At 44.0% G+C, this 11,034-nt stretch overlaps 1 protein-coding gene and 1 long non-coding RNA gene across 2 annotated transcripts; one reads left to right on the plus strand and one right to left on the minus strand.

The window, feature by feature from the left end:
- Positions 1-4,802: 4,802 nt before the first annotated feature.
- Positions 4,803-7,246, minus strand: LOC117090151 (C-C motif chemokine 3-like 1). The gene is made up of 3 exons (XM_033222149.1): positions 6,528-7,246; positions 5,721-5,835; positions 4,803-5,305 (listed from the first exon to the last, which is right to left on the minus strand). The coding sequence occupies exons 1-3, from the start codon at positions 6,601-6,603 to the stop codon at positions 5,215-5,217; spliced, it is 282 nt and encodes a 93-aa protein (XP_033078040.1). The 5' UTR covers positions 6,604-7,246; the 3' UTR covers positions 4,803-5,214.
- On the plus strand, positions 5,769-10,367 carry LOC117090157. The gene is made up of 2 exons (XR_004439921.1): positions 5,769-5,911; positions 6,088-10,367. It is a non-coding gene; the product is annotated as an uncharacterized LOC117090157 (long non-coding RNA).
- The last annotated feature ends 667 nt before the right edge of the window (positions 10,368-11,034 follow it).

Here is an 11,034-nt window from a genome sequence, read left to right on the forward strand (position 1 = left end):
AGTTTAAAAAACTCAAGATGCAAATCAGCTTAATTAGGACCCACCTAACATTTGGGATGTGGTCAATCCCACATAATGTATTTTTGTGGGTGCAGTTCCCAGGAAAGAAGAGGAATAAAAACTGCAAGTATTAAGTGTCTCCTTCGCTTGCAGTCTCCTTGTCTACCCCTTTGTTTATCTCCTGTGAAAGGACTCCAACCATCATTCTTAGCAAACTATCACAAGAAGAGAAAACCAAACACCGCATGTTCTCACTCATAGGTGGGAACTGAACAATGAGATCACTTGGACTCGGGAAGGGGAACATCACACACTGGGGCCTATCATGGGGGGGGGAGGAGGGAGGGATTGCTTTGGGGAGTTATACATGATATAAACGTCATGCACATGTACCCTAGAACTTAAAGTATTAAAAAAAAAAAAAAAAGAAAGGACTCCCTTCTCTTCATTAATATGGGCAATTTCTACTGAGGACTCATTGTGCTGAGACTTCTCTCATCTCCTCCTGCATCCTCAGTGCCCGATCTTTGGCTTGTATGAAAGAAGGTGGGCAGTGCTTGTGTCAGGGCCAGTTCTGTCTTCCTCAGTATGTTCTGGAGTGGGTATGTAGCCCCATTTTCTAGTGGTTACACCTTGATATCATGAAGAGTTTATGTCTCTCTTGTCCTAGATTTGGGCAATAGTGATTTATTGGGCAAAAGGAAATATACAAGTCAGCATCTTGTTAAGAATAAAGTCATTCAGGAAAGTGGACGACTAATAGTTTCTAATCTAGACAGCACAGGAGAAGAAATGTTTATCACACACAAAGTATTAGTGCCTGTTATATCACCAAGACAAAACTAACAGGAAAAAGACAAACACATTATAGTGAAAACATGTGTTTCCTGACCAGCATCTATTCTGCATGTTTCCTGATGCCAGAAACTCACATTTCCTCATGGGAAATCCCCCTTCCCCACAATTCTCAGGTTTTAAGTTTATGTACAATTCTTTAAACCCAAAGATTCAAGTTATGTGCCTTGATTAACTTAAGCAAATCAATGAAACCCATCCCCATAGCCACAGCGATTGGTTAGGAATTGGGTTCTGAAGTCAGTCAAATCCGAAAGGGCCTAGTGATGCTTTTTCCAGTGGGAACACAGACTCACTCTTCCCGGCAGAAAATGAACAAGGATTCATGTAACACTGGCAGGTACTGGCAGCCACCCAGGGCCTCTCACAGGAAAGGGAGATCAGAAAGAGAAGCAAAGAGGACTCATGAGATAGCACAGGGCTGCTGCGCCCAGCCTTGCCTGGAGCTAGGGCCACCCCGATACCCTGGAGTCTTGGAGCCACAAGGTGCGTTTACTGAAAGTCTCTTAGAGTTTGGTTTGCTTGTTTGCTTTCTGCCTGGAAACTGCCAGCATCCTGAGAGATACAGAGATCTGTATCTGTGCAGAGACACAGGGTCTGTTAAAAGTCACAGGCCCTGACTGAAGTGTGGAACTGGCTGAAACGAGAAAGTAGGAGGTGACTTGGTGAGGACCTTGTGAAATGAAAGTGAGTTTTAGACCTTACATGCATCAGAATTACCTGGAGCCTTGTTAAAACACAGGTTGCTGGACCCTGGTCCATTAAGAAAGGAAATGGGGCTGAGAATGTGCATTGCTACCATGTTCCCAGGTGATATTCATCATGCTGTCCTGTCTGGACACTACCTTTTGCAATCCCCATTACAAAGTATTGCACGTGCTGGATGAACTATGGTCTGTCTTATTTTGGTACTGAAAGCCTGTGCTAAATACCAAGGCTGCAGCATTAAGGAATTTGATAGAAGAGATTCTGAATATAGGCCAGGCATGGTGGCTCATGCCTGTAATCCCAGCACTTTGGAAAGCCAAGGCAGGCGGATTGCAAGGTCAGGAGTTCAAGACCAGGCTGGCCAAAACAGTGAAACCCCCATCTCTACTAAAAATCCAAAAAAATTAGCCAGGTGTGGTGGCGGGCACCTGTAATCCCAGCTACTTGGTATGCTGAGGCAGGAGAATCGCTTGAACCTGGGAGGCTGAGGTTGCAGTCAGCCAAGATCACACCATTGCACTCCAGCCCAGGTGACAGTGTGAGACTCCATCTCCAAAAAAAAGAAAAGAAAAAGAGAAAAGAAAGTGCACATTCCCAACCCCAGTTAAAATGCAAATGTGAACTATGTAACTGACAACTTCTCTGCTTCTGGCTACCTGGCCCATGGAATTGATCAGAAGCAAACAGTAGCCCACGGACATTAGAATGGAGTCACACTGCCAAAGAAACCACGAGACTGGTTCCAGACGGCCCTTGATTACACAATACCAAAGACAACCTCAGGCTAACTCACACAGACAGGAAGTCAGCAGCCTCCAGAAAGCAAATCCTCCACATTGCACATCTCAGATTGTCCATGGAGGACATTCCCCCAGAGGGGAGAGCTAGGGACTGTCAGACTGGCTGAACTGCTTAAAAATGCAATTCCCATTCTCCCGTTCCCTAACAGGGAACAGGGGTCTTTGTTCAACTTACTTTGTTCATAACATTTGTATTTAGGGAATGTTGGGCATGATTAAACTTTGTTTAGCTTTGGGTTTCTGGGCCTTGAGAAACAATTCAGTGCAGGCAAAGGCTGTACGCACCTATATTCTCCTGAAAGCCCATAAAGAAGGAATGATGACACCTTCACTGCATCTGTGGGGACAAAAGCTGCTCGTGTGTGTGTGTGTGAGAGAGAGAGAGAGAAACAGCCTTGTCATAAGGACGTCTTTATTGCTGTACCCTCGTTATATGAAAGCTGTCATGGCATCAAAACGCTGTAAGCCAGGCTGAGCTCTATCCTCTCTGCATCAACTCAGAATCCCGACCAGAAACTGGTTGTGATGGATGGAATCTCACCCATCAAAGAATAGGGTCAGATGAGACCAGAGAGGTGAGCTAGGCAAGCTAATCAGAAAATAAAAGTTTTAAAAGTGCAGAATATAAAAAGGAAAAACCCTCATTCCTTAAAAAAAAAAGCCTCATTTCCTCAAAGGAACTACAGTAGTTAGCTATTTGATGTGTATCTTTCCAAATATTTGCCTATGTAAATACATGTGTATATAGCTTTCAAACTGAAAACAAAATAATATCCTTTACAGATAGTTCTGTAGCATATGTAGAGAATATATATGCATATGCATATACTGAATGTAAATAGATATGCCTTTTACGTATATTATGGACACTTTCCACAGATACAGATGTGTGCTTTTTTTTTTCACTAACTGCAGAATGTGCCACTGGATATCTTAATCCCCTACTGATTAATCCCCTACTGATGACTGTTTGCATTTCTTTGCTCTTTACCAAGCACACTGTAAAGAACATCCTCATGCCTACATATTATCTTTTGGCACTGTTTCTATAAAGCAGATTCCTAGAAATGGGATCAGGTCAAATGGAATGTAGGTCACATAGGATGTGCATTTTAATATTTGCTAAGTAGTAGTGTTTACGCTTTAAAGAGTTTGAAGTGTACAATTCTAAACATGTTTGGACACGAAAATTAGATTAAACAAAATGAAATAAGCATAGCTCACACAAATTAACGTTTGGTTTTCACACAAATATTTTGAATTTCTCTTTCTTCTGCAAAAAGGACCCTAACTTAGTATGTACTTCTTGTACATATAAGGCAAGCAATTCATCTAATAAATAACTTACGTTTCACAGTAAACCTATAGACAGTATCCTGCTCCACACAGAAGCTGGATGTCTTTTCCTTCTCTAACATTAGCTATTTATTTTGTAGAGTGTAGATTCTAGAGAAATAATGTATAATACACCTGTTACCATATGCAGATACCACATTTAGAAAACAGTGATGAATTCTATCGACAGTGGCTCTCAGTCTTTAACAGGCTATGGAACACCTCATGAGCTTGATAAAAATATCAGTTCCCAGGTCTACACTTAAAACTCTTGACGTAAGTGGCTTAAACGATCACTCTCAAACACTCTATGTCAAGTCAGAATCCTGACAGGAAGTGACTGCAATGGATGAAATATCATCTGTTAAAGAATAGGGTAAGATTTGAGTATAGGGGGATCATGTTTGGGGTAATACATTTGTCAGTGGTTAACAGCATAGTCTGTAGTTCAATAAAAGTCCAGGTTTGGAATGCAATTGACCTTTTACGTGCTGTGTAACCTCAGCCAAGTTGCCTAACCTTTCTGAGCCCTGGGTTACTTTTCTGTCAAATGAAGTATTCAGAGTATCTAAGCTGGCCGGGCGCGGTGGCTCAAGCCTGTAATCCCAGCACTTTGGGAGGCCGAGACGGGCGGATCACGAGGTCAGGAGATCGAGACCATCCTGGCTAACACGGTGAAACCCCGTCTCTACTAAAAAGTACAAAAAACTAGCTGGACGAGGTGGCGGGTGCCTGTAATTCCAGCTACTGGGGAGACTGAGGCAGGAGAATAGTATAAACCTGGGAGGCGGAGCTTGCAGTGAGCTGAGATCTGGCCACTGCACTCCAGCCTGGGTGACAGAGCAAGACTCCGTCTCAAACAAAACAACAACAAAAATAGAGTAAGCTGTACTATTGCATTGGTAAAATTAAATACTGAGTTATAACATATTCGTAGTTTCAATGTTTCAGAACTGTGCCTCCGTTGTAAAGTGGTAACTCTGCGGCAGCCCTCCCCATCTCTCCCAATTTCCCTCCATTTCACCTCTTCCTAATCTTTGCCTATGATTCCTCTTAACCAGTGATTTTGATTTGCCAGAAAAACAAAACCAAACTCAATACCGGTTTACCTTTTAAAAGAGCATCTTTATTAGTTCCCCAGGCCGATCACAGCCCTGACCAAAAGCATCCGATACACATTGGTCAGTCTGGTGGCTTTGGTACCATGACTGTCTACAGCAGGCCGATGACAGCCACTCAGTTGTCACCAAACATAGTGTGAGGTAAGGGGGAGGGCATAGGGGAACTCTCAGAGCAAACAATCACAAACACACTGTGAAATCAAAAATAAATTACACAAACTAAATAGTATAAATAAATTAAAATTCAAGTTAAAAAGAGTCCCACAGTGGCTGTTGGGCAACAACCAGTCCATAGAAGAGGTAGCTGTGGAGGTCACAGGGATGTTCCCAAGGCTCAGGCTCCCGCTCCCCACTGGGCCTACCGAGGTCACTGGGCCTCGAAGCTTCCGGACCCCTCAGGCACTCAGCTCCAGGTCGCTGACGTATTTCTGGACCCACTCCTCACTGGGGTCAGCACAGACCTGCCGGCCTCTCTTGGTTAGGAAGCTGTGGAGAAGGGAGGAAGGTTAAGCACTGGGGAATCCAGCAGGGGAATCCTGGGCCCACCGTGGCCGCTCCATCAGCTCTCTGTCCTGCGCAGCTCAGAGCCTGCTCCTCTCTCAGCGACCCCCTGCCTATCTCCATCTAGAGAGCTTCTCTCAGGGACTCCGGGCAGGAGGCCCTCAGAGAATCCTGTTGCCTCCTTCCTGTCCCTTTCCTCTGGGCTGGGGCAGCCCTTCCTGACTCTGTAACACCTGCCCCACTCCAGCCCCAAGTCAGGTCACACCTCAGAGCCCTGTGTCCTGTATCCCTGATAGGCTCTGGAAGGCTGGGCCTTTCCAGGATGGCCTTCTGGTCTGTCTCTGCCCCCACCCCAACCCTCCCTACCTCCCTAGAGGCGAGCAGGAAGACTGGCACTTACATGACACTGGGCTTGGAGCACTGGCTGCTGGTCTCAAAGTAGTCAGCTATGAAATTCTGTGGAATCTGCCGGGAGATGTAGCTGAAGCAGCAGGAGGTCGGCGTGTCGGCACCAACTGCGGAGAAAGGAAGAGAATGAGCTTGAGGCACATCTCAGAAGAAAAGGCCAGGCAGCTTCTGATCTCCGAGCAGGTGAGGAAGGCAGGCTTGCCCAGACCAAGTGACTGGAAGGCATTTGGGCATTTTTGCCAAGAAATGTCTCTGTCTTTGTTTCTGTCTATTTCCTGCTTTCCCCTTGACTCTTCATAGTGGGTTCTCTGTTTCTCTGTGTGATCCAGATACCTGAATGGACTATTCTCTTATCTCAGCTCTCTTCAGGGAATTTTGTGTGGTTCAAGAAGTCAGATCCCAGCCCAAGAGAAGCCTTGGACATCTCTCATAAGACATCCAAGGGACAGAGCTCCTGGGAGACCTAGGGTGACCTGGAGAGTGAACAGACCCCACTGGGAAGTAACCAGCCCTGGATTCTGCCTCTTGTAAACTGACTTGTTTCCAACCCTGTTTTTCTATCTGTACAAGGGACTGTAACTCCCCTGCCCCTGCCTAGATTCTCATACCTGGAGACTAGGAGAGCTAAGACCCCTTCTAGAGATAAAAATAAAAGTCTTGAAGGGAAAGACCAAGGTGTTTGGCAGCCCTTTAAGAAGTTCTCTGTTTTCTCTTGGGGGTTCTCAGGCCACAAGAAAAGACTGATGTGGTCTAACCGTGGCCAGAGACTGGTGAAACCCACAATGAAACTCAGACTCACGTGGTGCAGAGAAGACCTGCTTGCAGAGAGCCACGGTGCAGAGGAGGATGGCAAGGGCAGCAGTGGAGACCTGCATGATTCTGAGCAGGTGATGGAATGTGGGCTCGAGTGTCAGCACAGCCAAGAGGGGACCGACCACTCTCTGCTGCCTGTGTCCTCCTGAAGTCTGAAGCCATTGCTCCTTCTCTTTATAGGCAGCCCTGCGGATGGGGGAATGGAATCTGGGGGGTGAGGAAGGAAATTTTTAAGCATAGTGATGCTGTCATGCTGAGTGTTGCACAACCCAGGGTCCCCGGTGACCACAGGGGCTCAGGATATCCAAGAATAGCATCTCTGAGATATTCTAGCTTCATGGGGAAATGGTTTCTCCTGTGAGTGTGAAAAGGGGTGTGTTGTCAACCCAAGGCTATTCTTAGCCGATCCCTTCTCATAAGAATTGGTCTATGCGACTGGGCACGGTGGCTCATGTCTGTAATCCCAGCACTTTGGGAGGCTGAGGCAGTGGATCCCCTGAGGTCAGGAGTTCAGACCAACCTGACCAAGATGGAGAAACCCCATCTCTACTAAAAATACAAAATTAGTTGGGCATGGTGGAGCATGCCTGTAGTCCCAGCTCCTCGGGAGGTTGAGGCAGGAGGATTGCTTGAACCCAGAAGGTGGAGGTTGTGGTGAGCCGAGATCATGCCATTGCACACCAGCCTGGGCAACAAGAATGAAACTCCATTCAAAAAAAAAAAAAAAAAGGTCCATGCATGAACTCTCCAGCCCCATTCCTTCCCACAGAGATGCAATTCTGCTTCCTCAGCTGCTATAATTACAGGGGTAGGGTTGATGGGCTGATGCTGTGGAGGGCTGCACCACCACCCCTCCTCCCAGAGGCATGGAACTGAATGAAAGCTGAGGAATAGAAAGCATGAGGTCACGTTTCAGTCATTTGTCTATTTATTAGTCTCAAGAGTGACTAGGGCGCTGTGTTAAACACTAGTAGTGGATCATAAAAATACCTTAGAGGTGGGTGTCGGTATGTCAGGTGCCTAGAAATATTTGTAGCCATTAACATAGAAAAAAACATTTCCAGGAAAGAGTTCTGTGGAAACAACCCAAATATGGAGCCATCTTCAAACATAAAGACACCCGACCCAGCATCATTTATAACTCTAAAATCAGCAAAACTAATTTCTTTCTATCAGGGGATGATAAATTATCCACTAGGTCGTTTATTATTAAGTCCCTAAAATGAATGAAGTGGCATAAATATGCTTATAACACCAGTGGTTTAAAAAAAGCAAGATACAAGAATGTACAAATTCTACAAAATTTGAAGAATTGTACAAATATATATATATATATATATATTCCATGCCAACCCTAAGCATGGAAAAAATACAAAGGCTTGAAATACATGCTTTAAAGAATGAATAGTGCTTATATTTGTGTAATAGGTCCATGGGTGATTTATTTTCTTACTGTTTTCTTTTTCTGAATTTTTCTCATTTTATTTAGTGATTTTATTACCTTCTTGGTCAGCCCACAAATTCATGAACTAATTTTTTTTTAAAACATTTCCAACATCACTGGTTGAAAAGTGGGTTGCGGTCAGTTGTTTAATCTGAAAGAAATTATTGATAAATACGCTAAAGTTTCTGTTCAATGGCCTTTGCCAAAATGAAGTCTTGATTTGCCATTTCTTTGAACCATTTTAAGGATCCTATACTGTACTTACATATATCATGTCAACTGAAGCAGGTTTTTCCTTATCCTTTTCAAAACATAATTTCAGTGGTGTGGAACGGTCTCTACCTTCTCAGCCAGATCTATATGCTTTTTAAAAAATTTTCCATACTTTATTATTTTATTCTTTCACAATCAATCAGCATACCTCATTTTATAATGAGAAATAGATTTGGTTGGTTTTAAGGATCTTTGTTTCTGGGATGCCCCTGGTCTCGTGGGGGCAGGTAGAGTATGTGAACAGGTAATTGTAGCACTTAGCAGAAAGTGCTAAGACTCCTAGTAGGAAAAGAAATGAAAGCTCAGAACCCCACGAGGGGAAGAAGTGACCTTCCACCAGAGGGTTGGGGAAGGCCTCATGGAAGGGATGGAACTTTAGTTGTGTCTGGATAACTGCCCGGGATTTAGGCGTCTATAGATGGGTGGGCAGTGGAGGCCCAGCTGAGGCAGAGTCCTGGGTGTGACATTGTGGGCTCAGAGGAAAGAGGGGGTGCTTCAGTGGAGCTGCAGAGCAGTGGGGATGAATACGGACGATAAAGCTAAATTGGGACCAAACCAGGACCGGCCTTGAATTCCCCCCAAAGGGATTAGAGTTGATACACTTGATGCTGGGGAACGGAGGACAGAAGCCAAGTGGGAGCACGCCTTTGGAATTCTGTCCTTCGTGTTTGTAAAGTTAGGTCTTCTAATACACATGAGCTCTGTTTCCATCCCACCCCAATGATGGCTAGTGCCAGTCCGGAGAGAGGAGAAGCAGAGGCAAGATCAGATCAGGGGCCGTGGTAGGTTTCACCGGAGCTTTGGCATCCACGTGTCTTCCCCTATTGCTACCAATTCCAAATAAAGGTATCTCTGCCACTTGTTTCATTAGAAACCTACATCGCAGGCAATGCCTCCTTCTCACCCTGCCCTCTGCCTCCCAGCTCTCGGATGATACCCCGAATTGCATTCCCTCACTCACTTCTTAGGGGAACCCCCTCCATACTTGTGATTCTGTTTCTGAGAGCTGGCTTCTGTGAGTTGCAGAGGGCGAGAAATGGAAACTGCTGAATCAGTCAGTGTTCTGATAAGGGGCATCCTCTACCTCTGTGATTACTGCAGTGTGTTATAATTAGTTATCTATGTAATTTGCTCTTCAAAAATCTAAACCATGTCCTGTTGATCTTATTTTAGTTTCTTTTTCTCAAGAAATTTAGTTTGATAAAGGCAATGTGGGAGTTTGGAAACAAACTTTTATTTCGTGCTAATGATGGATTAGCAACTACACAAATTTTAGTTCACAGGAAGTAATATTTACTGAGAGACCACCATGTGCCAGTTTCCGTAATAGGGATTTACATGTTTGAACTGTTACTCTTCAAAAACAACCCTATAATTTAGTTACCATTATACTTTCTCAGTTGAACAAGTGAAGAAACCAAAGTAAATAGAGTTTAAGCAATTTTCCTAAGGCCATAAAGCAGAGCAGGGGTTCAAATCTGGGTAGTCTGACTCTAGGTACCACACACTACACATCCTGTACCACAACTTATTATATTTGATCCTCACAACAATCCTATAATGGCAGATTTTTTAGAGTGTCTTCTCAGATTTTAAACCAATTTCAGACCGTGTCTTGTCGGTTGATTTAAACCAAATCCTAGCACATGATGATTATAACATGATGAGCCTTCAGACCTAGTCTCCACTTCTAATTGTTTTTTAATAGTGATTTATTGAATATGTAATTTTATCTCAGTGTTTATATATTTGTAAGACTTTATCAATCCCCAAACCAGGAAATAGCCCTGTGCCATGTGTTTTTGCTTGGAGGGAAATATATACAGTCGCACGCATAGCATGTGCCTAATTTGTATCTGTTGAATGAATAACGTAAGGGAGATGCAGGATGGGGTTGAGTTGGGAGTGTCTTAGACATTTCCTAGGTGGTAAATTGATGTTCCCAGTTGAAATAACGAACCCGGAGTCATGCAGACGGAATTGGTCCGTTTTATATTCCACTGTCTGCGTTAGTTACCAGTGTATCTCCAGTGACAACCACAATGCCTGACATATAGTGAAGCATAGTATCTATTTGATGAATAAATAAATCACTGATTTGACTAACAATCTGTGTTATGCCTGAACAATAGTTGAACAATAGTTCAACTATGCAGTTGAAATACTAATGGGAAGGGTAGGATAAGAAAGGCTATGGTGAGTGGGAGTCGGGAGAGGATCAGGAAACATAACTAATGGGTATTAGGCTTAATACCTGGGTGATGAAAAAATTTGTGCACCAAACCGCCATGACACAAGTTTACCTATGTAACAACCCCCACCCCCCCAAAAAAACAAAAAGAAACATACACATACAAAGAGAATCAGGAGACACAGTCAGAAGTCTTACAGGTCTCCAGAGTCAAGGAAGAATCTTTAAATAAAATGAGAATTGAAGCCAGGCACAGTGACTCATGCCTGTAATCTCAGCACTTTGGGAGGCCGAAGCGGGTGGATCACCTGAGGCCAGGAGTTTGAGACCAGCCTGGACAACATGGTGAAACCCTGTCTCTACTAAAAATACAAAAAATGTGCCAGGTGTGGTGGCGCATGCCTGTAGTCCCAGTTACTCAAGAGGCTGAGGTAACAGAATCACCTGAACCCTGAAAAAAAGAATCGAGGATCCCAATAAAGATGCAATTTGAAAGAGAAATGTAAAGTAACTTTACATAAAAAAGTTTTCAGTAACTTGGATCTAAAAGGTTATGAAAGAAGAAAAGAAAAGAAAGAGGGAGGG

This window comes from Trachypithecus francoisi, unplaced genomic scaffold (genome assembly GCF_009764315.1).
Source record: "Trachypithecus francoisi isolate TF-2019V2 unplaced genomic scaffold, Tfra_2.0 Contig00958, whole genome shotgun sequence".
NCBI classification, from domain to species: domain Eukaryota; kingdom Metazoa; phylum Chordata; class Mammalia; order Primates; family Cercopithecidae; genus Trachypithecus; species Trachypithecus francoisi.

What these genes read in the sequence shown, in the direction of transcription:
- LOC117090151 (XM_033222149.1), bottom strand. Translation starts at nt 6,603, where the DNA reads ATGCAGGTCTCCACTGCTGCCCTTGCCATCCTCCTCTGCACCGTGGCT. An exon ending in GCAGGTCTTCTCTGCACCAC is followed by an intron (nt 5,836 to 6,527) that starts GTGAGTCTGAGT and finishes CTTTCTCCGCAG; the next exon opens with TTGGTGCCGACACGCCGACC. An exon ending in TGCTCCAAGCCCAGTGTCAT is followed by an intron (nt 5,306 to 5,720) that starts GTAAGTGCCAGT and finishes CCTTCTCCACAG; the next exon opens with CTTCCTAACCAAGAGAGGCC.